The following is a 26,982-nucleotide window of genomic DNA, read 5'->3' as shown; positions in this document are numbered from 1 at the left end:
AGACTAAAAAGGAGCAGTCTGGTAAATGCCCTTCCCCAAAGTCGAACAAGGCTCTCGTAAGGTTTCTTTTATTGCAGAATAGGCCTTTGTTATGGAAAACAGTCAGTGCATATTTCAGAGTGGTTACTTTCCCCCTCCCTATGTCTGAAACACAGGGGGATCTTTCTTGCCTTTTCACCATGAGAAGCTTCTGGGGGTTTCTGGAGGTAAAACCCTTGAAATTGTGGTGTCACCTAGGAGTTTCATTCTCATGATACTCTGTAACCATCCTGCAGCAAAATTACCACTAGTCAAAATTACCACTTAAATGTTCCTTCCAGTGTTCCAGGTGAGCATGTCTCTGTGATTCTCAGTATTCACCTCTTCTCTCCACATTTGCCCTGTAGTTTGGTTAGTAGTTTGCCTTGATTTTCTGATGAGTCCAAGAAAAATTTTTTCTTTTTTTCTGGTCATAGGACAAGAGTGATGACTCCTGAGCTCTTTATATGTCAGAGCTGAATCTGAAATTTTTCTTCACTTTTAAATGATATTTTTCACCTGTATAGAATTTGGGATTGAAATAATTTTTTCTTTCAGCATTTTAAAGACGCTCTATTGTCTTATGATTTGCATAGTTTCTTTTGAGAAGTCTGATGTAATTCTTATTTTTGGTCCTTTGTAATTTGTATTTTTTTTCTCCATAGCTGGTTTTAAGATTTTACCTTTGATTTTCAGCATTTTTAATATAATGTGTTTAGGTGTGTTTTGTAGTGTTACATTCTGTTTTTTTTGTTTTTGGTGTCTCTGGCTTTGGATTCTCTAAGCTTCTTAGATTTGTGGTTTGATACTTTTCATTATTTTTGAAAACTTTTCAGCCATTCTCTCCTTAAGTACTTCGTTTTCTCTCTTATCGCCTGCTGGAATACCAATTATACATCGGTTAGACCATTTGTTATATCACTTAGTTCCTGAATACCTGGTCTTATTTTATTTTGTTTTTTAGTTCGGTAACTTTTATTGACTTCAGGTTTGTTCATTCTTTCCTCAGCTGTGTTTGATGAGCCAGTGAAGACGTTCTTTGTCTATATTTCAAGATTTTTCTACCATTTTTAATTGAGACTGAAAGTGGATATGTGAGCTCCCATTGTGCCTGTGGCTCCTGAGGTTTTGTGTTCTCCAGTAACCCATTCTTGGACTTCATCAAGTTATTAAAAATTTTAACCAAATTTTCCTTAATTGCCCCTAAGTTGCCTGCCATCCCATGCTGTGTCACAGCTAATTTAGTGTTCATTGTTCCCTCTCTTCTTGGAAGTGAGTTTGTTTATTTTCCTGTTACTGTGTTACTTTGTGACCTATTTTTGACAGGTTCAGGAAAAGTTACTTTGTAGTTCAAAATACTGTCTTCCTGTCTTATTCAGTCTTCCCAGCTTTCTGTATCTCAGCAGAGATGGAACTCTCAAGTTCTCTTTGAAAAGTTCCCCCATTAAATTAGACCCATTTCTTAAGTGCCTTTGTTTACATTTTATTTTTTCAACAAGTGTGTATTATACCCTTCTCTATTTTGCAGCCATTTGCACATTTTTCTTTCGTGGTATTATTTTCCTGTTGCTACTCTAAATATGCTACATATCCCTTACAGTATGACTTATGATATTGAAGCCTTTTTAAGAGATGAATATGTATTTTTGCTGTCAGAAAACTTGTGACCTTATTTTGCTCTGGTTTGGAAGTAAGTGTAGGTAATTCACTAGTTACTATTTTTCCCTGTAATGAGGACATATTGACTTTAGTCTTCAGTTATCATTTGCCATATATTTTTCTTTTATTTTAGAAGATGCTGATTAAATGTCAGTTTTGAAACTGAAACTGTCCCACTCTCCTGCTTGTGCACTCTCTCTCAAATAAAAAAATAAAAAGGATTTAAAAATATTTCTTCCAAACAAAGACAATTTAAAGCACTTATAAACTGGGTTTTTAAAAAATTCATAAAATAATCTTACATTTAAATTTTTTAATTGAAATATAGTTGACATAGAGTATTAAATTAATTTCAGGTATACAACATAAAGATTCAGCAATCATCTACATCATGAATATCCATAATAAATGTATTACAGTATTATTCCCTAAGTTCTCTGTGTTGAGCTTTTCATTTCCATGATTTATTTTATAACCAGAACTGTGTACCTCTTAATCCCCTTCACCTATTTTGCCCCTCCCTCCACTCCTCTCTCATTTGTCAACCACCAGTACTCTGTATTTATGAGTCTGTTTCTATCTTTTTTTTTGTTGTTTGTCTTTTTTTAAGATTCTGCATAGAAATGAAATCTTGTGATATTTGTTTTTCTTTGGCTTATTTTATTTAGCAGAATACCCTTTAGGTCCATCCATGTTGTCACAAATGGAAGATTCCATTCCTCTTTACAGCTGAGTGACATTCCATTTCTGTACTTGTGCCCCACCTTAATCCATTTATCTACAGATGGACACTTAGGTTGCTTCCATATTTTCACTGTTGTAAAGAGTGCTGTATGAATGTGGGGTGTATATATCTTTCTGAGTTAGGGTTTTTGTTTACTTTGTATAAATATCCAAAAGTAGAACTACTGGATCTTATGGTAGCTCTATTTTTAATTGTTTGAGGAACCTCCGTACTGTTTTCCAGAGGGGTTGTACCAATTTACATTCCCACCAGAATGCATGAGAACTTCCTTTTCTCCACATTCTCACCAACACTTATTTCTTGTCTTTTTGATGTTAGCTGTTCTGACTAGCGTGAGGTGATAGCTTCCGTGGTTTTTGATTTGTGTTTCCCTAATTATTAGTAATGTTGAGTATCTTTTCACATGTCTGTTGGCCGTCTCTATATCTTTTTGGAAAACTGTCTATTTGGGTCATCTGCCCATTTGTTAATGAGATTGATTTTTTGGTGTTGAGTTATGGGAGTTCCTTATTTATTTTGAATATTAACTCCTTATTGGATATATTTGCAAATATTTTCTTCTTCCATTAGTTGCCTTTCTGTCTTATGGTTTTCTTCATTGTGCAAAAGCTTTTTAGTTCAATATAGTTCTAATTGTTTATTTTTGCTTGTTTTCCTTGCCTGAGAAAAATATTGCGATAGTTGATGTCCAAGAGATTACTGCCTAAAATTTTCTTTTAAGAGTTTTATGGCTTCAGGTCTCACATTTAGGTCTTTAAATCATTTTGGGTTTATTTTTGTGTATGGTGTAAAGAAGTGGTCTGGCTTTATTCTTTGGCATGTAGCTATCTGTTTTCCCCGACACCATTTATTGAAGAGGCTGTCTTTTCTCCATTGTGTTTTCTTTCTCCTTTGTCATAGATTAACTGATGATCTATGCATGGGTTTATTTTTGGTCTCTCACTTTTGTTCTTCTGATTAATGTGTCGATTTTTCTACCAAAAACATGTGTTTTTTGTGTTGTTTTCCTACTATAGCTTTGTGGTATATCTTGAAATCTGGGATTATGATCCCTCCAGCTTTCTTCTTTCTCAAGTTTGCTTTGGCTATTCAGGGTCTTCTGTGATTGCATACAAATTTTAGTATCGTTGTTCTAGTTCTATGAAAAATGCTGTTGGTATTTCTATAGGGATGGCATTGACTCTGTAGATTCCTTTGGGTAGTATGGACATTTTAACAGTATTCAGAACCCGATATTTTTCACAATTCTTTTTTATCTTTTGTTTTTAAAAAAATTCTTGAAATAGGTTATATTTGTACATAATAAAAAATTCAAAAGGCAGCAAATTGTTTAGTTTCCATCCTTGAAACAACAGCCTAATTTCTTCTGGATTCTCCCATTGGTATTCTGTAATGTGTGAACATATAAATATCTCTATCCCCCCCGTTTTTCATCTCTGTTTTCTTCCCCTTCTCTTTTTTTCCTTTTCTTTTCTCCTTTCTTCTCTCTCTCTCTTTACCCTTCTTTCTCTCTTTAACATATATTATGTCATACTGTAAATGTCCTTTACTTTCTTACTTTCATTTATATTTTGAGAATTAATTGCACAGGTAGTCCTTATTGCATTGCCTTTTTCTGTTTAATTAGAACATAATGTCCATTCATGGAAATTCTCTAATATGTTTAACTAATAGAACTAGTGCTCTATTGATATACACTTAGGTATTTCTAGTCTTTTGCTACTATAAACAACGTAATAATGCCTTTTTACAAAAGTCATTTTACCATTGCCATCTATTGTATTAGATCTGAGTACTCAACCCTTAAGGAATATGAGCAGTTAAACACATAATGAGAAACTTTGAAACAACCAGTTGGGTTTTTTAATGTTTTATTTATTTCTGAGAGAGAGACCGTGAGCAGGGGAGAGTCAGAGAGAGAGGGAGACACAGAATCCAGAGCAGCCTTCAGGCTCTGAGCTAGCTGTCAGCACAGAGCCCAACGTGGTGCTTGAACCCACAAACCGTGAGGTTATGACCTGAGCCGAAGTTGGACGATTAACCGACTGAGCCACCCAGGCGCCCGTGAAACAACTGGTTTTTAATGACTTGTTTTTAAGCTTCTGGATTTATTTAAGCAATGGATAAGCTTCAGTTAAACTGTTAAATAGCTGTGGTAATAAGGTGATAACTTCTTTTCTTTTTGAATTAGAATTTTCTCTGGGGCGCTTGAGTGGCTCGGTCAGTTAAGTGTCTGACTTTGGTTCAGGTCATGATCTAGCGGTTCGTCGGATCGAGCCCCCTGTTGGGCTCTGTGCTGACAGCTCAGAACCTAGAGCCTGCTTCAGATTCTGTCTCTCTCTCTCTCTCTCTTTGCTCCTCCCCAGCTCACACACGGTCTCTCTCTCTTTCTCTCTTAAAAGTAAATAAACATTAAAAAAAAAAAAAAGAATTTTCTCAATACTGGGCATGTAAACAAAATATGGAAATAAATTGGATGCTAAGGTTGGTACAACATTGTAACAGCTAATTTAAAGTTTTATCTTTCATCAAGACAGGCTATTCTCATTTATTTACTTTATAGTAGTACAGAATTTTAATGTGATCCTACATGATAAGTGTGTATTGGCACAGTACGTCTTATATTTGTGAAGTTCTATGTTAGATTTATTTGAAAGATCCTGCTCTAAAAACAAGCTTAAAAATCACTGCACTGGTTCATTCTGCCTCACCTTAAGGCTTAAATGTGAATTGTGAAACTTACCCTAGGTGTGGTTCCTGGAATTCTAGTAACTGCTACAGGTTGGTACCCTTCATGGGTGCATTGCTTCCACTTGATTGGCTGTCCTCAGGGATTAACAGTTGAAAACAGAAATAATAGGAGCTAATCAATATTTTGACCCATGAGAATAAAAATCTAAAACTTATGTTTAGCTTTATAATAAACTGGATTAGCAGTAACTTACTGCCTTACAGAATTTATTGCTATAATATAATAGACCATAAATGTTTTTGTCAACTTGAATCAAATAGCTTTACCCATCAGTGTTGCCAGTTCAGACAAACATTATTTAACCACATTTATTTTTGTACTCCATTCCCTTAGTCTGTAGAGAAGGACACTGTTTTGCCTAGGTCCCTTACTGGCTTTTGTTTTCACTGAGTAAAGTGCTACAGCCCCTTTCTCCTCCCTGCTCCCTGCCGCCCCCACGCCCCACCCCATCCACCTTAGCAGATAGTCACATGGTTCCCTTGCAGACTTTTTGAGGTCTCTGCTCAAAAGTTACCTTAGCAGTTGAGCTTTCTTCCATCACCCTATAAAAAATAGCACCCCCCCCCCCCCCCCCCCCCACTGCTCTCATCCTATTTTCTTGCTTCATTTTCTCTCTAGCAATCATTTTGTGACAGCATTTACTTGTTTATTTGCTTACTGTCTTTTTTTCCCTCATTAGAATGTATGTTCATAAGGTGGAGTGTTTGTCTCCTGCTGTATCACTAGCACATTGAGCAGGTACTCAGTAAACATTTGAATGAATGTATGAGTCTTTGGGTTTTCTTTTCTGCTGGTTCTGAAGTTCTGGTTAGATAATAAGAGTGTCTTCAGAATTCTTCCTTTATCTCTTCAAATAATTTTGACAACTTATGTACCCTTTTGGATACAGTGTTTATCAAATAAATATTTGGTAAGTATTTGTAAATTTATTAATATTTACAATATTTATCAAATATTAATATAATTTTAAGTAGAGTTGCACAGGATGTAATTTTTGGCATATTGTAAACTTGTTATATCACTCTTTTAAAAGCATCATGGCAATTTGATCCCTGTCAATATTCATTTGAAACATACATGCACACATTCTTATTTATAGTCAGGCATTTTTCATTATTCTCTTTCTTCTTAAAAAGAGAATTGCCATTTCCATTCTACTTTCACCACATGGATTTCTCCTAATGTAATACTTTTATGCCTGAAATAACTTAACAGTCATCCTATTATATGAAACGTATATACCTTTTATGTACCAAAATACGTACGTATCTTTTATGATAAAAATGCTCAGCAAACTAGGAATAGAAGGGAGCTTTCTTAGCATGATAAATAAAGGGCATTTATGGAAAATACAGCTAACTATATAGTAAATTGTGAAAGATTGAAACCTTTTTTTCTAAGATTAGGAACAAGACAAAACTTGTTCCTGTTTTTCCCACTACTAATCAACATTGTACTAGGAGTTTTAGCTACAGTACTTGGGCAAGAAAAAAGAAATGAGAGATCCACATTGAAAAGGAAAAAGTAAAACTGTATTTGCAGATGGGATGATTCCATACATAGAAAACTCCAAAGAATCTTCATGTAGAAAATACTTATTAAATGAATTTAGCAAATTTGCAGGTTTCAAGATAATTATAAAATAATTAGTTGTATTTTTTACACCTGCAATGAAACTCTTTAAAGGAAATACAGAAAAAAATTTGTTTACAAAGATATATAAGAGAACAAAATACTGAGGAGTAAATTGAACCAATGAAGCAAAATATTAGTATACTGAAAACTACAAAATACTGCTAGAAGAAATTTCAGAATCATGGATTGCAAGACTTAATGCTGTTAACATGCCAGTACCACCCAAAGCAATCTGCAGATTCAATACCGTGCCTATAAGAATTCCAAAAGGAAAAGCTGATCCTCAAATTCATATGTAATACAATAGGCCCTGAATAGCCAAAACAATACTGAGAAAGAAAAACAAATTTAGAGAATTCACAGTTCCTGATTTCAGAAGTTAATATGAAGCTATAGTAACATAAACAGTGTGGTATTGGTATAAAGATAGACATATAGACCATACATGTATGGCTGGTTGATTTTCTGCAAGGGTGCTAAGACCATTCAGTGGTTGATAGTCTTTTCAACAAATGGTGCTGGGACAAATGGATATTCACATGTAGAGAAATGAAGCTGGACACCTACGTCATTCCATATACAGAAATTAAAGCTCTTAGAAATCCATAAAATTCTTAGATAAAAACATAGGGATAAATCTTCATGACCTTATATCTGGCAGTGGATTCTCAGCTATGACACCAGAAGCACAAGCACCAAAAGCAAAAATAGACAAATTGAAATTCATCAAAATTGAAAACTTTTGTGCATCAAAGGACATTATCAAGAAAGTGAAAAGATAACCTGTAGGATGGGAGAATATTATTTGTAAATGACATAGCTGATAAGGTTGTACTATCAGAATGTAAAAGAACTCATACAACCAACAACAAAAAGACAACTAAACTTAAAAAAAAAGTATAGAAGACATGAATAGGTATTTCTCCAAAGAAGATACTCCAATGGGCAGCAAGCACATGAAAAGATATTTATCTTCATTGGTCATTAAAGAAATATAAACCAAAACCACAATGTACTGCTTCTGCAGGTCCAACAGATTGGCTGTAATAAAAAAACAAAACAAAACTGGAGGATAACAAGTATCGATAAGGATGTAGAGAAATAAGAATTCCTGAACATTGCTGGAGGGAATATAAAGTGGTGAAGCTTCTTTCTAAAATAGTTTGGGAGTTCCTCAAAAAGATAAACATAGAATCATCATATGATCGAGCAATTCTACTCCTAGATCTATATTCCAAAGAACTGAAAATAGGAATTCAAATAAATACATGTATACAAATGTTCATAGCAGGACTATTTCCAGTAACTAAAAGATGGAAACAACCCAAATATCCATCAATGGATGTATGAATGAACAAGTTGTGGTGTATATGTATGATGAATATTATTCAGCCATGAAAAGTACTGAAGTATTGATACATACTAAACATGGATGAACCCCCGAAACTCTGTACTAAATGCAAGAAGCCAGACACAAAGGACTACAGAGTATATGATCCCTTTTATATGAAATAGTAAAAATAAGCAGATCAAAAGAGAGCAAATTAGTGATTGCCAGGGAATGGGGTAGGAGGACATAGGAAGAGATCATTTAAAGAGTATAGTGTATTCTGACATGTTAAAAAAAGTTTTGAAATTGGAGAGAGTTGATGATTGTAAAACATTGTGAAGGCACTAAATGTCACTGAATTGTGTATTTTGAAATGGCTAATTATAAAATTTTTTTTAAATGTTTTATTTTATTTCCAGGAGAGAGAGAGAGAGACAGCGTGAGCAGGGGCGGGTCAGAGAGAGAGGGAGTCACAGACTGAAACAGGCTCCAGGCTCTGAGCTGGCAGTCAGCACAGAGCCCGACGCGGGGCTCGAACCCACGAACCGCGAGATCATGACCTAAGCGAAAGTCGGACGCTCAACCGACTAAGCCACCCAGGCGCCCCAGAAATGGCTAATTATAATGTGAATTTTATTTAAGAAATGTCTGTAAACTAATGTTAAAATTAAAAAAAATTTATATGTATATGGTTTTAAGTCCTTTACTATTTCTTCTGGTTGGAGTTATTACAGTTGCAAAATAAGTTTTGTACAGATTTTGTTAAATAATGATTTTAATGAAATCATTAAAAAGTGAAATTTATTGGAAATACATCTTCTCTTAATTGTATAGGTTTTTAAATGCCATTTAGTTCATGTGCCCATGGATGAATGCTACAAGGTTCAGCATCGTTTCTATTCCTGTTTTATTTATTATTTTTTTTAATTTAAAATCCCACAGCCATTGTTTATTATAAAGGTGAACCCTGATGCTTATCATGGGCTTATTGGTTGGATTTCTGGTAGTGATCACAGGCAGACTTTTTGAATTGGCAGTGGTGGAGGTCAGCTACCAGCAGGGGCCAGTCACACCAGATGAGGATGTCTTTTTATCTTCCTGGAAGCCTAATCACCTATTTTTGGTAATAGGCCACCATGGCGAGGAGGTGGACTGAATGTGTGAATCTGTGCTATGTGGCCAGCACCCTCTGTACAGACACAGAGGGGCATGCCAGCGAATCGCTCCTTGCCCAGAAGCAGGGCAGGTTTCAGCAGCTGGCGTTGTAGCGTGCCTAGTTGGACCATCCCCAGGCATTCACCTAATGAGGCTGGTGCCCCAGTTGCAGTGTGCCACACCTGTGACCATCTTCCTGCCCCCTAAAACCTGTGCCAACTGCAGAGAGCCTGTGGACAACATTGGCTATGGGTATGGACCAGAGAGCCTCATCACAAGGTGCCACAACTGCAAGAAGGCCCTATTTTATATTTTATTAGATCTAATGCTCAGAAACATTGTTAATTTAAATAGATGGAAATGGAAGTTTTATTATTAAATTGTTCCCGAGTTCTTTGAAATTCTCTATCATATACCAAAGAGCATAGAGTGATTTAATGTAAATTTAGTTTTAATGGTTCATCATCTGACAACTCAGATTTTCCTTCAGTTTTTTTTTGAAGCTGCAGAATTAGAAAACACTTCAGTTGCATAAGAATTTGATAGTCATTAGAGTAGTTTAGTGCTTCCTCAACACCGACACTAGTATTGCCAGTGGCCCTACGTTTAGTGCTTTAGAGGTTTTTGCCTCTGAGGGAAATATATCATGGTAATAAGAGACATAGGTCAGAGGATTTTCTGTCTTTTGTAAAATGAAAAAAAACATTGTTGAAAAGGGGAAGGAAAAGGTGAACCCCTTGTGACACAGGCAGAGCAGGTTTTGAAATAGTTATGTTTAGATGTTGAAAGTCTTCTGATGCCCTTAAAACCTATCTATTTATGCCTGTGCACCTCTTGAAGCATGTTGATGTACCTGCAGGGTATTGAACTCTCTCTGAGGTCTTGTATAAAGTGTTTCTTACTGCCTGCCTTCAGATAAGAATCTTTAAATAACTTGGGACTTCTATATACTGTGAATAAAAACATGGAAGAAAATAGAATTTGGCCCTAAAGCTTTTGTTTGAAAGTAGATTTATTGATTTTGTGTCTGGTTTGTGTCTGGAATAAATACAGAATGAACACAAGATTCTTTAAAATTTGGTGAAGTAGGAGTGTTGGCTTTTCTTATAATTCCTTTTCTAAAATTTTTCTCAGGTCAATGAATGGTCATTGAAGATAAGAAAGGAAATGAGAGTTGTTGACAGGCAAATACGAGGTAAATTATAATTTTATGTCTCCTATTCCTTACCCTCTTGGTGTATTTTGTATTAGTTCATAAAAACAAGCTGTATCTACCTATTGTAAGACATAGTTTATTCTTAAATAATTGTTTATAGATGTCCTAATCATCTTGCTTTCTAATCATTATAAGGAAAGCATATACGTTTTAGAAGAGCTAAGTCTTTCCTCTGGCCTTCAATTCAGCTATTCAAGGGGGAGGGGCCATGTTCATTATCTCTGACTTCCTAAAGGTTAGGTTACTGTTGGAAACAAAGCAGGTGCTCCCATACTGTGATAGATAGAATAATGACCTTCCACAGATACCCACTTTCAAATCTCAAGAATCTGTAAATATGTCACTTATGTGACAAAAAGGACTTTGCAGATGTTATCAAATTAGGGATTGTCAGGTAGGGAGATTATCCTGGGTGTCTGGGTAGGTCCAGTGTAATCACAAGGGTCCTTACAAGAAGGAAATAATATGTTGAGAAAAAGTGAGAAAAAGGGAAATGTTGCCATGGAACCAGGTGTTAAGGTAATGCCCTTTGAAAATGGAGGAGGAGGAGGTCATGAGCCTAGGAATGCCATTGTCCTCTAGAAGCTAGAGAAGGCAAGGAAATGGATTCTTCCCTGAAGCCTCCAGAAAAACACAGTCCTTCCAACACCTTAATTTTAGACTTTTGGCCACCAGAATTGTAAAGGAAACAATTGTGTTTTAAGCTGTTGTAAAAAGGAAGTGAAGAAACCTCTTCTTACCTATGAAGAAATGATCTTATGAAATTCATGTTAAATAAATTGTGGGTAAGTAAGGAATGCAATGCAGTTCCATTTTCATCACTCTTTTGTTTATCTTAGCATAGCTATAAATTGAGGGAAATACATTAAAAAAATTTTTTAAATTTATAAAATTTAAAATATAAATATTTAAATATTTAAATTTATTTTTGAGGGAGGGGGAAGGGGTAGAGAGAGCAAAAGACAGGATCCAAGGTGGACTCCATGCTGACAGCAGAGAGCCTGATGGGGGGCTTGAACTTACAGACTGTGAGATCATGACCTGAGCCAAAATCAAGAGTCAGAAGCTCAACTGAATGAACAACCCAGGCTCAAGCACCCCAAGGAAAATGTATTTCTTTCTTTTTTTAAATAGATCTTTTAAGTGTACTTATTTATTTTGAAAGAGAGAACCAGCAGGGGAGGATCAGAGAAAGACAGGGACAGAGAATCTGAAGTGGGCTCTGTGCTGATAGCAGAGATCCTGATGTGGGGCTTGAGCTCCTGAACCATGTGATTGTGACCTGAGCCCAAGTCAGACAGTTAACCTACTGAGCCACCCAGGTGCCTCGCGAGGAAAATATATTTCTAAATGTTGTTGTAAAGTACAGCTTAAAATTAAAGTGACATGTAAAGAAGTAGTAATGTTTAAAACTTCTATGATTTTTTAACATTTCATGATTGGAGAAGATACCAGAAGGGTATTCCAGTATCACTCCCTCAAGAAAGGAATTAAAACAGGCAATTCTGTTCCCAGCCATGATGGATTAATGATTTTGGACTTGTACTTCCATCATAAATAAATTAAAAAACTGGACAAATTCTATGAAACTCGGTTTTCAAACCTTGGACGACTGACAGTGAAGGATTTTTTTTCCTAGGAATACTGAGGTTGTTTTTTCTAGGAAACTGAGATTGTTTTTTGTTTTCGTTTTGTTTTGTTTTAGTTTATTTACTTTGAGAGAGAGAGTTGGGTGGGGAGAGAGGCAGAGAGAGAGGAAGAAAGAGAATCCAAAGTGGGCTCTGTGCTGTCAGCATAGAGTCCAACATGACATGGGGCTCAATCACACGAACTGTGAGATCATGACTTGAGTCGAAATCAAGAGTCAAATCCTCACCAACTGAGCCAGGTGCCTCACAAAGAGAGTCTTAATATGGTCCTAATTTTCAGCCTGGAGAAACTTTCTGATTGTAGCATATGTAAGGAAATTCTAAGCAAAGCATGGTGGTTTTGTGGGTGAGGAGGCTGAGATCAGAGTTCAGAGAAGCTGTAGTGACTGGAATTTGTGGGGCAAAATATCAGAGAGAAGGGCAGCACCCACAGAAAGAGCTCTAAATGTCTACACAGTGTACCGTTGAGCCTTTGGCTGAATATAAGCCTTGCATACTTAGAATGAGATTTCAAGAGGCTAGGCAAAGAACAGTTACTGGGGACAGAACAAATACACCATAAGCTAAACAATTCTTAGAGCTAACAGAATTGAGAGATGGTAGAGTTCTGATCAGACAAGGAAGGAGACTTTGGTGAACATCTTGGACATTCATTAGAGAACTCAGAAAGATCATGCCTTAATATTAAGGCTAAGGCAGGCCTAGATTAAAGGCAACCTTAAGCCGTCACCAACAAAGTTTCAAAACAGTTCCTAGGGCCTTAACCTGGGTGGCTCAAGTCGGTTGAGTGTTGCACTTTGGCTCGGGTCATGATTTCATGAACCCTTGATTCATGGGCTCATGCCCTATGTCAGGCTTTGAACTGAGGGCACAGAGCCTGTTTTGGATTCTCTGTCTCCCTCTCTCTGTGTTCCTCCCCTGCTCATGCTTGTACTGGCAGGCTCGCTCTCTCTCTCTCGCTCTCTCTCAAAACTAAACAAAAAAAAGTTCTTGAAAGCTGATCTGCAGACAGCTTAAATGCCTGTCAAAATAAAGGTGAATGCTCTTTAAAGAAAGACCAAAAAATTTAGACACTTAAAAGGAAACATTTAGAGCATCCAACATCCCATGAAAAAAGACTAGAAAGAAGCAGGAGAGTGGTGACCCAAAATGAGGGAAAAAATTAGGTGGTACAAATAGACCCAGAAAAAAGAGATGATTGAAAATGTAGACAAGGATTTAAACAGCTATTATAAATATGTTAATGAATTTAAAGGAAAACAGGAACACAATAGGAAAAATAGAAGATATAGAAAAGAATAAAATGGAACTTCTAGGATTTAGAAATAAATTGAAATAAAATGAAAACTTCACTGCATGAGTTAAGCAGATAAGACAGTATAAAAAATAAGATCAGTGAAAATAAGTAATACAAAGTAAACTGTAATAAGGAGAGGAAAAAATGTAAGGAAAATATGTATGAACATAGCATCAGTGAGCTGTGGAACAGTATCAAGTGGTGTTGTGTGTCAAGGATAATACAAACAAAAACATACCAAAGCATGTCATATTCAAATTACTGAAAGTTAACAATGAAGAGAGAAGATAGTCTGAGAAAAAAACCGCATTAAATACAAAATGATAAGGATGATTAAAATGTTCTTTCAGAAGCAGTGCAAACCAAAACATCTTCCTTTCCTATTTTTTAAAATTATTTTATTTTATTCTTAGAGACAGCAAGCAGGGGAGAGGGTCAGAGAGAGCAAGCCCCACAGTCAGTGTGGAGCCCAACTTTGGGCATGATCCCAAGCTCTGGAATTGTGACTTGAACTGAAATGAAATCAGGAGGCAGGTGCTCAACCAACTGAGCTACCCAGGCATCCCAAACCAAAACATCTTAATGTGATGAAAGAAAGAAAAGAACTCAACATTATCCTAGAATTCTATATCCAGTGAAAATAGCATTCAGAAGTGGAGGTGGAGAAATAAAGCTATTTTTATACAGAAGCCAAGAGAATTTGCTGCCAGGAAATCTACAGTACAAGCAAAATTAACCTATGATCTTGAAGTCAGTATTGGTTACCCTTGGGGAAAGGGCATGGTGAATTAAGGCAGACATAAAGAGACCTTTGTAATACTTTGTTTCTTGATAACGGCTCCTGGTTACATGGGTGTGTTTAATTTGTGAAAATTTGTATATCTCTACAGTAAAGTATGCTTTTCTGTGTGTATGATATGCTTAAGTAAAAAGTTCAAAGAGAAAAACAATAGTGACCTCAATAAAGCAAAGTATAAGCACAAGTAGTTCTCATCTTCTCATGGAGGAATCAGTTTTTTAGCTTTCAGTTAGATGTATAATACACTTAGTGCACTCATGATAGGCAATATTAGAATGAATTTAAATCATATACATTGCCGCCTCCTCAAATGAAAATAGCTTGGTTTCTATATCCCTCCCCATAAGCATAAAGGTAGTAATATACATATTGATGCAGAAAAGTGTAAATAGGAGACTTAAAACCACCCTGAAATTCTACCACCCAGACATAGTACCATAAATATTTTGGTGATCATCCTTTCAGATATATCTGAAACTTATATCTGTACTTGTCTTTATTAAAAAAAAAACATTTATGAATGATTATACTTTTCCTGTTGCTGTTTTATTGACTTATTTCTTATTAAAGTATACCTAACACAAAACTAACCAGTTTTAAGTATACAGTTCAGTGACATTAAGTACTTTCAGACTGCTGTGCAACCACTACCACTATCCATTTTCAAAACTTTTCCTTCATCATATACTGAAAGTCTGTACACATTAAACAATAGCTTTCTTTCCCCCACAACTGATACAAAATCCCCTGGTAACCGTTGTTCTACTTTCTGTCTCTATGTATAATTTGACTATCCTAGATTCCTCATATAAGTGGAATCAAACAGTATCTGTCCCTTTGTGCCTGGCTTATTTTACTTACCATAATAATGTTTTTAGTATTCATCCATGTTATATAGCATGAATCAGAACTAACTTCCTTTTTATTCCCCCTAACCCTACCAAGTTAACTTCCTTTTTAAGACTGAGTAGTACTTCATTATATTTATCTTTTGATGGACATTTGGGTTGTTTCCACCTTTGGGCTATGTGAATAATGATTTTATGAACATGAGTGTACAGATAATCTCATCAAATCCCTGATGTCATTTTTTTTTTTTTTGGTGTGTATATACCCTATAGTAGAATTATGGGGTCAAATGGTAATTCTGTATTTAATTTTCGAGGAAACACCCTAGTGCTTTCCATAGCACTGCACTATTTTATATTCCTAATATCAAGGGCTAAGACATTCAAAAGCAACCACATACATGAGAGAATATAAAAGGTCACCATGCACACCCAGGGAAAAATGCAGCTCTGAAAAGTCCTGAGAAGACACAGAGATACCCTACATCAATAAAAACAAAAAACAGCAAACCCTGGAGAAGTGGGAGAATCTGATTTCCAGAGTTCTAAGATTCAAATGGCTCATTTTCAACAATAACAAAAAAAAAATCACAAGGTGTACACACAAGAAAATATGGTCCATCCAAAGGAAAATAAATGAACAGAAAATGTCCCTGAGAAAGACTGGATGACTGATTTACTCAACAAATATTTTCAAACAATTGTTTTAAAGATATGCAAAGAGCTAAGGTAAGATGTGGACAAGATCAGAAAGATGACACAAACATGAACAGATGTTCATGAACAAAATGGAAATATGAATAAAGAGAAACCATGAAAAGAAATGAAGAAATTCTGCTATTGAAAAGTACAGTAACTGAAATGAAAAAATTACTAGAGTTATTTGGAAGCAGGTTTGAGTAGGCAGAAGAAATAGTGAACTTGAAAATAGTATAGTTGGAATTTTCAAGTCTGAGAAGAAGGAAAAAATTTGAAGTAAACTTAGCCCAAGTGGTCTGTAGGACACCACGAAGTAGACCAGCATACACACTTTGGGTGTCCCAGGAGCAGTGTAGAGAAAAGGAGCAGGGAGGGGCGCCTGAGTGGCTTAGTTGGTTGAGCGTCCGACTTTCGCTTGGGTCGTGATCTCGTGGTTCGTGGGTTCGAACCCCACGTCGGGCTCTGTGCTGACTGCCAGCTCAGAGCCTGGAGCCTGCTTCAGATTCTGTGTCTCCCTCTCTCTCTGAGCCTCCCCTGCTCGCGCTGTCTCTCTCTCTCTCTCCTAGAAATAAATAAAACATTAAAAAAAATAGAGCAGGAAGATGATTTAAAGAAATACTGACAGAAACTTCCCTAATTTTATGAAAGACATGAATATAATCATCCAAGAAGTGCCACATACTTGAAATGGTATATATTCAAAGAGACTCATGCCAAAGCATATTATAATCAAATTTTAGAAAGATAATGTTTCAAGCAGGGAGAAATGACTTACTGTATAGAAGGGATCCTTGGTGAGATTTTCAGCAGATTTCTCACCAGAAGTGTTGAGGCCCAGAAGGCAGTGGGTTGATACATTCAAATGCTGAAAGAAGAACTATCAGCCAAGGATCCTATATCCAGCAAAATGAGGGAGAAATCAAGACATTCCTAGGTAAACAAAAGCTGGGGAAGTTTGTTACCACTAGGCCAACCTGGCAGTAAGTGCTACAGGGTGTCCTTTAGGTTGAAATTAAAATAAGACAGTAACGTGAAGCCATATAAAAACCAGATATCTCTGTTAAAGGTAAATACATGGGCAGTTATAAAAACTAGCATTTTTGTAACTTTGGTTGTATCTCCGTTTTTGTTTTCTACATGATTTAGGAGACTTGAACGTTAAAATAAATATGCTATGTGTTTGAACTCACAGTACAGAAATACGTACTTCTGGGACATCAGTAACTGAATGGAGGTGGGGACAGAGCTGTATACAAGTAAAGTTTTTGTACACTATTGAAGTTAAGCTCATACGAATTCAAATTAGTGTTATAACTTCAGGATATTAAATGTAATATCCATGGTAATCACAAAGAAATTGCTGTGGCTTATACAGAAACGCCAATGAAAAGGGATTTGAAAAGTTTCATTATGAAAAAATGAGTAAACACAAAAGACAACATTAATGCAGGAAATGAAAGACAAAACAGCTGTAAGGCCTACAAAAAAATATGACAAAATGGCAAAAGTAGACCTCTCCATATCAGTAATTAAATGTAAATGGGTTAAACTCTTTAGTTGAAAGACAGCGCTTGGCAGAGTGGAGTTTTAAAAACGATCCTACTCTATGTTGTCTGCAAGAGACTTTTTTTTTTTTTTTTTTTTAGAGAGAGTGTGAGTAGGGGAGAGGGGCAGAGGGACAGAGAATCCTAAGCAGGCTCCACATTCAGTATGGAGCTCAGCATGGGCTCTGGGATCATGACCTGAGCCAAAATCAAGAGTCGGATGCTCAACTGAGTGAGTTGAGCAACTCAGGTGCCCCTGAGACTTAATCACTTTAGATCCAAAAGTACAAATAGGTTGAAAGTGAAAGGACAGAAAAAGATATGCCATGGAAGTAGTAACCAAAAGAGAGTGGAGGTAGCTATACTAATATAAAACAAACTTGAAATCAGAAAGATTAGAAGAGTCAAAGAAGGACATTATATGTTACTAACAGGTTCAGTAGAATAAGAGATAAAACAATTAATTACACACGCATGTCTATGCACCTAAAAAGATTGGCAAAATACATGAAGCAAAAATTGACAGAACTAAAGGGGGAACTAATTCTACAATAATAGTTGGAGACTTTTAATAACCTACTCTCAAAAGTGAATAGAACAACCAGACAAGGTAAATAAGGAAATAAGAGGGCGCCTGAGTGGCTCAGTCAGTTGAGCATCTGACTCTTGGTTTCGGCTCAGGTCATGATCTTACAGTTTTGTGAGTTTGAGCCCCGTGTTGGGCTCTGTGCTGCCAGTGTGGAGCCTGCTTGGGATTCCCTGTCTCTCCCTTTCTCTGCTCTTCCCGTGCCTGCACTGTCTCTGTCTCTCTCAAAATAAATAAATAAACTTAAGAAAATAATAAGGAAATAAGAGTACTTGAATAACACAATAAATCAACTAAATCTAATAGACCTATACAGAATACCCAACAACAGAATACACATTTTTCTCAAGTACTCCTAGGACATTCTTCAGAATAGACCATATGTTAGTCCAAAAATCAAGTCTCAATCAACTAAAAATATATATGGTGTCTTCTCTGACCACAAGGGTTGATTAGAAGTCAGAAGATGGAACACTGGGAAATTCACAAATAATTGGGAAATTAACACACTTTTTAATAAATGTTTATTTTTAAGAGAGAGAGAGAAAATGTGAGTGGGGGGAGGGGCAGAGAGAGAGGGAGACACACAGTCTGGGGTGGGCTCCAGGCTCTGAGCTGTCAGCATAGAGCCAGATGTGGGGGCTCGAACTCAATAATTGTGGGATTATGATTTGGGCTGAAGTCAGACGCTTAACCGTCAGAGCCACCCAGATGCCCCAACATACTTTAAAAGAGCGTATTGGTTAAGAAATCTTAAGGGAAACTAGAAAGTATTTAGAGATCAGTGAAAATCACAATACAGTGTATCAAAACTCATGGTATGTAGCAAAAGCAGTACTCAGAGGGAAAATATACCTGTAAAAATGCTTACATTAAAAAAGAAGAAAGATCTCAAATCAACAACCTAACTTTACATCTTACAGAATTAGAAAAAAAAAACTTAACCTAAAACCAGAATGAAAGAAGTAATAAGGATTAGAGCAGAGTTAAATGAAATGGAGAATAGAAAAACAGTAGAGAATAAGAAACCAAAAGTGAATTCTTAGAAAAGGCCAACAAAATTGACTTTGGCTACACTGACTAAGAGAGGACAAAAGAAAGAGAAGATTCAGATGCCTAAAATTGGAAATGAAAGTGGGAGTGCTACCACCATTCTAAAAAAAATTGACAGTATATATTAGAAGGGTACTATGTACACCAGTGAATTGGATAATCTAGATAAATGGACAGATTCGCAGAATCACAAAATCTACCAAGACTGAAACGTGAAGAGAAAATCTGAACAGACATAACTAGTAAGGAGATTGAATCTGTAGTCAGAAATCTCCTGATAAAGAAAAATGCTAGACCTGATGTATTCCCTGGTGATTTCTACCAAACATGTTAAGAACTAACCACAGCTCTTCTTAAACTTTACCAAAAACTTGAGAAGAAAACACTTCTTAAGTTGTTTTATAAGGCCATTATTTCCCTGATACCAAAGCCAGTTGACACTACAGGAAAAGAAAACTATATAATATCTCTTATGAACACTGGTGCAGAAATCACAAAAAAAAAAAAAAACCTAGCAGACAAAATTCAAGAGGATTATTCACCATGGCCAAGTTGGATTCTTAGAAAGCAAGGATAGTTTAATATATGTAAATCAACATAGTTTAATATATGTAAATCAACCAATGTAATATAGCACATCAATAAAATAAAGGAAAAATATACATGATCATCTCAGTTGATGGAAAAAACATTTGACAGAATTTGACACTCTTTTATGGTAACATCGATAGGGACGGAAAGAAATTACCTCAACATAATAAAAGCGATATGTGAAAAATCCACAGTAAACATTACACTCAGTGGTGAAAGAAAGCTTTTTCTCTGTGATCAAAAATACCATAACAGTGCCTGCCTTTGCTACCTCTCCTCAACAGAGTACTGGAAGATTTAAACAGAACAATTAAAAGAAAGAAAAGGTATCTAAATTGGGAAGGAAGAAGTAAAATTATCTCTTTTCAGATAATATAGTCTTAATGTGTATAAAACTAAACATTCTACAACAGAACTTTTAGAACTAATAAATGAATTCAGGGAACTAGGATACATAACATAAAAAATCAACTGCATTTCTTTTTTTTTTTTTTTTAATATTTTTATTTCTAGGAGAGAGAGAGACAGCATGAGCGGGGGAGGGTCAGAGAGAGAGGGAGACACAGACTCTGAAACAGGCTCCAGGCTCTGAGCTGGCAGTCAGCACAGAGCCCGACGTGGGGCTCGAACCCACGAACCGCGAGATCACGACCTAAGCGAAAGTTGGACGCTTAACCGACTAAGCCACCCAGGTGCCCTCCCCCCCCTTTTTTTTTTTAAATCAACTGCATTTCTATACACTAATAGTTAATAGTCTGAAGAGGAAATTAAGAAAACAGTCCTATTTACAGCAGCAACAAAGAGTGAAATACTTAGGAATTCGTCAAGGAGATGGAAAACTTGTACAATGAAAACTATAAAAATATTACTGAAAGAAATTAAATATCTAAATAAATGGAAAGACATTCTGTGTCCATGGATTGGAATACTTAGTATTGTTAAGATAGCAATAGCACCCAGTGCAATTGACAGATTCAGTGCAATCCCTATCAAAATCCCAAAGACTTTTTTTCAGAAATAGAAAAATCCATTTTAAAATTCACATAGAATCCCAGGGAAGAGCTAAAACAGTTTTGAAAAAGAACAAATTTGGATAACTCACACTCTCTCATTTCAAAACTTACTACAAAGCTGTAGAAATAAAACAGTATACTACCTGCATGAAGACCAATAGACTAGAATTGAGAGGCCAGAAATAAATCCTTACATATATGGCCAAATGATTTTTGATAGGAATGCCAAGACCATTCACTGGGGAAAAGACAGTGTTTTCAGCAGATGGAGCTGGGAAAACTGGATATCCACATGCAAAAGAATGAAGTTGGACCCATATTTAACACCATAATACACAAATTAACTCAAATTTAAGACCTGAATGTAAAAGCTAAAACTGAAACTCCTAGAAGAGAACATAGAACAAAAGCATCATGATACTGAATTTGGCAATGATTTTTTGGATTTGACCCCAAAGCTACAGGCAACAACAAAAATATAACAAAATGGACTTTATTTGGGACTCAGAATACCTAGTAGAAACAGTAACAGTAGAAAGGTACCCCACCAAATGGTAGAAAATATTTATAAATCCGATAAGAGATTAATATCCAGAACATATATATATATATATACACACACACATATATATATACTTATATAAGTTTATATATACTTTATATGTATATATATATATATATATATAACTCTTGAAACTCAACAACTAAAAAAATAGCTCTATCCAAAAATGGGTAAAGGACTTAAATAGAGTTTCAGATTTTTAGAATATTTCTCCAAAGAAAATATGCAAGTGGTCAATAAGCACGTGAAAAGATGTTCAGAATCATTAATCATTAGGGAAATGTACATCAAAACTGCAGTGAAATAACAATGGCTGCTATCAATTAAAACAAAATGAAAAACCAAGTGTTGGCAATGATGTAGAGAAAGTTGAACCAGTGGTCACTGTTGGTGGAAATGTAAAATGGCACAACAGCTGTGGAAAACAGTATGGCTATTCCTCAAAAAGTTAAAAATAGAATTACCATGTGACTCCACAATTCTGCTTTTGAGTATTACTATGAACTCAATGTTTGTTTTGCTTCCAAAATTCATTATGTTGAAATCCTAATCCCCAGTGCAATAGAATTTGGAGGAGGTGGGGCTTTGGGAAATAATTAGGCCATGAAGGTGGAGCCTTTATGAATGGGATTTAGTGCCTTTAATATCTTTCTGTTCTCTTTATCCTTCTATCTTTATCTTGGCTATTCTAAATGCTGCAGTAAACAAGGGTGCATATGTCTTTTCAAATTAGTGGGGTTTTGGGGGGTAAATACACAGTAGTAGAATTACTGGATCAAATGCTATTTCTGTTTTTAATTTTTTAGGAACTGCCATACTCTTCCACAGTGGCTGCACCAATTTACATTCCCACCAACAGTGCATGAGGGTTCCCGTTTCTCCACATCCTCTTGTTATTTCTTGTTGTTTTGATTCTAGCCATTCTGACAGGTGCAAGGTGATATCTCATAGTGGTTTTGATTTGCATTTCCCTGATGATTAGTAATGTTGAGCATCTTTTCATGTGTTTGTTGGTGATCTATAGGTCTTCGGAGAAATGACTGTTCAGGTCCACTGCCCATTATTTTGCATAAATTCTTTATATACTTTTGATATTAACCCCTTATCAGATATATTGTTAGCAAATATCTTCTCCCATTCAGCAGGTTGCCTTTTTGTTTTGTTGACAGTTTCCTTCCTTTCCAAAGGGCTTCATTTTGATGTAGCCTTAATTTATTTTTGCTTTTGTTTCCCTTGCCTGAAACCAATGTTGATAAGAAAAATGTTGAGAAATGTAGAGAAATTTGAACCAGTGATCACTGTTAGTGGGAATGTAAAATGGCACAACAGCTGTGGAAAACAGAATGGCTATTGCTCAAAAAACTAAAAATAGAATTAGCATGTGATTCCACATGTTAAGGCCAGTGTCAAAAAAACTACCACCTTTGTTTTCTTCCAGGAGTCTTATGGTTTCAGGTTTCATGTTTAGTTCTTTAATCCATTTTGAGTCATTTTTGTGTATGGTGTTAGAAAGTGGTACGATCTCATTTTTTTGCAAGTAGTTGTCCAATTTTTCCAGCACCATTTACTGAAAACAGTGTCGTTTCCCATTGTATATTCTTGCCTCCTTTGTTAAATATTGAATATATGAGTTTGGGTTTATTTCTGGGCTCTGTATTCTGTTCCATTGATTTATATGTCTTGTGTACGTGTGTGTGTGTGTGTGTGTGTACGTGCACATGTGCCAGTACCATAGTGTTTTGATTACTAGTAGCTTTGTATGTATCTTGAAATCTGGAATAACTATACTTCCAGCTTTATTCTTCTTTCTCAAGGTTGCTTTGGCTCTTCAGGGTCTTCTGTGGTAGCATACAAATTTTATTATTTGTTCTAGTTCTGTGAAAAATGCTTTTGGTACTTTAATAAGGATTGCATTGAATCTGCAGATTTCTTTGTATGGTATAGATATTTTAACAATATTAATTCTTCCAGCCCACAAACATGGAATGAATATCTTTTCATTTGTTTGTATCATCTTCATTGTTTTTGTCATTGTTTTATAGTTTTCAGAGTATAGGTCTTTTACTTCCTTGGTTAAGTTCATTCCTAGGTATTTTATTCCTTTTGGTGCAATTGTAAATGGAATTGTTTTCTTAATTTATCTTTCTGCCACTTTGTTATTTTTGTATATAAGCGCAACTAATTTCTGTGTATTATATCGTGTAGCCCTGCTGAATTCATTTATTATTTCAAAAAAGGTACTGTTAAACAAAAAGGAACCAGAAGTTAAAGATTTGGAATAGTCTCAATCTGTACATATTGCAGAAAACAAGAAAGCATGTTTGGAAGAAGATACACGGGTATGGCTGATCAACTATTTGACAAGGAGATTAGAATGTATGTTAACCATGGACTTCTTCAGTGACCCCAATAAGATTACTGCCAGTTTGAACTAAAGGAGATGGATACAGGTTGGAAAGAATGAAGGCTATCAGACTTAGATTCTTTGGACAGGACAATAAAACAAACCATTAGGCTTTGAACCTGCACTGTTCTTCAAGGAAAGAATGTCCCAAAAGCTGATTCAGAGATCAACAGAGCTATCGTCTTGGTTCTAGTAACCCAGACTGCCTCCAATCAAAGCCATAGGAAAGAAGTTCTGGTAGCTCCCTGGTGGTATGACCCCCTGCCCAGCAGAACCTTAGGTTGGGTGGGGCCTCTCCAGAAAGCCACAGCATGGTGGTACCTCACTAACGCATTAGGGTGATATTGCCACCTCAGTGGATCTAGAAGTCAGAGCACTGAGTCGGAGAGGATTATTCTTGACTTTTAAGGTCTTCTAGAGTTTGCCTTGCTTGGGTTTGGAATTGCTCAGGACTGTCACCCCTTCCTTGCTTTCCTGTTTCTCCCTTTTGGATTCCCTGTTGCATGTTCATAGCTGGAGAGTTTGCCTCAGGGTCAGTCATACCTTGAATCTCATGTGTATATATAGGGTACCTGGGTGGCACCCTTCAGTTAAGCATCCGACTTCAGCTCAGGTCATGATCTCGTGGTTCATGAGTTTGAGCCCCGCATCAGGCTCTGTGCTGACAGCTCAGAGCCCGGAGCCTGCTTGCGATTCTGTGTCTCTCTTTCTTTGTCCTTCCCCCACTCATGCTCGCTCTGTCTGTCTCTGTCTCAAAGATGAATAAACATTAAATAATTTTTAGATTATATATTTTATATATAATTTATTTTTTAATATAGTTGGCTCAGAGTGTTACATTAGTTTCAGGCATTAGATGAGACTTTGGACTTTAGAAGTTAAAGTTGATGCTGGAATGAGTTAAGACCTTTGAAGTGGTTGGGATGGAATGAATGCATTTTGCATGTGAGAAGGACATAAATGGGGATGGGCAGAGGCAGAATGCTGTGGGCTGAATTTTTGTGTCTCTTGGCCATGTGAGGATACAGCAAGAAGCTATCTGTCTGCAAACCAAGAGGTAGGCTCTCAGCAGGAACCAAATTGGTTGTTGGCACCTTGATCTTGGACTTTCCAGCCTCCAGAATTGTGAGAAATCTATGTTTTTTAAGCCACTCAGTCTATGGTAATATAGGTATATACACAAAAGTTTTGTAAGGGGTGTTCCAGAGATATTTGCACACTTATGTTCATAGTGTCATTATTCACAATAGCTAAGAGTTAAAAGCAGCCCACATGCCTGTTGATAGATAAATGAATAATTAAAATTGGTATATATGTGCAGTAGAGTATTTTTCAGCCTTAAAAAGAAAAGAAATTTTGATACATGCTACAACACAGATGAACTTTGAGGATGTTATGCTAAGTGAAATAAGCTAGTCACAAAAAGACAAATACTCCATGATACCAGTTGTATACCATTTATATAAGGTACTTAGAGTAGTCAAATTTGTAAAGACAGAAAGTAGAATGATGGCTACCAGGGGCTGGTGGGAAGAGGGAATGGAATGTTATTGTTTAATGGGTTTGAGTTTGAGGTTTTTTGTTTTTTATTTTTGCTGCGAAAAACTTTATTGTTTCCGTTTGGTGCGCAGCCTCAGTGGGGCTCCTGGGTGGTTGAAAGCAGCCTAGTGGCTGCAGGGGAGGCTCGCACAGAAGCCCAGACACCAAGAGGATGCCAGAGGGGCCCCTTCAGAGGCTGCCGGGCTATGCAGACTCAGTCTTGTGTGAGGGGTGAGCCTTTTGAAGAGATCCTTGCCTTGCCTAGTGGCTGGCCGGCCTGTGCGGCTGAGTCAGGTGGTCACCATCCTCTTGAGCTTCTCCTCATCTAGAAAATGGTTCTCCAGAAAGTCTCAGACATTGAGGGTCTGCGTGGGCAGAAGCCCAGGCTTTCGGATCCTAAGGGGTCTGCTTCACGTTCTTGTCTTGAATGGTGATGCCCAGGGTTTTACCCCACTGATCTTGGGGCGGCTTCTGTGCCTCCTGGAAGAGGGCGCTGGTTTTGCATCTTTAAGAGATGCGTGGTGCCCAATTGTGGAGGAAGTGGCCCAGGTCTTGCTGAGCCACGTTCTGACAGTTGAAATAGAAGCCCAGGAGAGGTAGGTATAGGAGGTACACAGGTGAATATTGACCGGGAAGTTGAAGGTGGAATAATTCTTAGAAATTCTCAGAACCTCAGTGGAATACTTCTGATAAGTCTGGGCATTTGTGTTTGATAGCAGTAAGGAGCTAAACTGGAAATAATCTCTGTACATTTATTAATGATTTATAAAAACACTGCAACTTCAGGAAAACCCAAACATATTAAAGAATCAGAACATCATCAACCAAAGGTAAGATATGTCTATATTACATGCTTTATGAACAGCAGAGATACTTATTGTGGTAAAACACACGTAACATAAGTTTGCCAATAATGGTTAAGATGGAAATAATGGTGTTGGCTGATCCCAGAGGTGGAGGATGGCTAAGAAGACGATTCCAACAATTGCAATTGGAAAAGTGGTGTGAAGCCTTTCTGTCTACATACACTGTTAAAACTAAGAGACAGGTCCCCATGACCCTGGGCAAACAGCCTGGGTTTCAGTTTTGAAAGTTATAAAGAATTTTGGAGTTGGATGGTGGTGATGGTTCACAACAATATGAATGTACTTCATACCACTGAGCTGTATACTTAAAATAATGGTTAAGATGGCAAATTTATGTTACGTGTATTTTACCACAATAAGTATCTCTGCTGTTCATAAAGCATGTAATATAGACATATCTTACCTTTGGTTGATGCTGTTTTGATTCTTTAATATGTTTGGGTTTTCCTGAAGTTGCAGTGTTTTTATAAATCATTAATAAATGTACAGAGATTGTACTTCCATTATTGTAGGAAAACTATTGATTATTTAGAGCAATCTCATTTATAGTATTTTTATTCTTTATTTTTTTATTTTTTTTTAAAGAAAGTTTTTTTTTTTAATGTTTTATTTATTTCTAGGAGAGAGAGAGAGAGACAGCGTGAGCAGGGGAGGGTCAGAGAGAGAGGGAGTCACAGACTGAAACAGGCTCCAGGCCCTGAGCTGGCAGTCAGCACAGAGCCCGACGCGGGGCTCGAACCCACGAACCGCGAGATCATGACCTAAGCGAAAGTCGGACGCTTAACCGACTAAGCCACCCAGGCGCCCCTCATTTATAGTATTTTTAAAGTTACTTAGTACCAGTACCAGTGAATGTTAGAATGGCCTTGGAAAGGCAGTTTTGAAATTTGTTTACTCTTAAGTTATGTTAATGTTATTTCTGGAAATAATGAAAACCTATCACATTATTTTAATTTTGTTAAAATCTCCCTCTCTCTTTTTCTTTTTAGTTTTTTTTTTTTTTCAAGATTTTATTTTTAAGG

The 26,982-nt window shown here is 36.4% G+C and overlaps 1 protein-coding gene across 4 annotated transcripts in view; it reads left to right on the top strand.

Annotated features, from left to right (window-relative positions):
- LOC120245535 (charged multivesicular body protein 3) overlaps positions 1–26,982 on the top strand; it is a 102,784-nt gene that overhangs the window by 57,346 nt on the left and 18,456 nt on the right. For 2 of the 4 annotated variants that reach the window (XM_039252622.1, XM_039252619.1), the window contains one exon: positions 10,429–10,489. In XM_039252622.1, coding sequence (XP_039108553.1) covers positions 10,429–10,489 — 61 coding nt within the window. Of the gene's footprint in view, positions 1–9,269; positions 9,585–10,125; positions 10,174–10,428; positions 10,490–26,982 lie in introns of those variants that run through there. The other 2 variants (XM_039252620.1, XM_039252621.1) reach the window with 2 other exon arrangements.

This window comes from Hyaena hyaena, unplaced genomic scaffold (genome assembly GCF_003009895.1).
Source record: "Hyaena hyaena isolate Hyena2069 unplaced genomic scaffold, ASM300989v1 scaffold_421, whole genome shotgun sequence".
NCBI classification, from domain to species: Eukaryota; Metazoa; Chordata; class Mammalia; order Carnivora; family Hyaenidae; genus Hyaena; species Hyaena hyaena.
The sequence above is the reverse complement of the archived record's forward strand: the minus strand, read 5'-3'. Positions and strand labels throughout refer to the sequence as shown.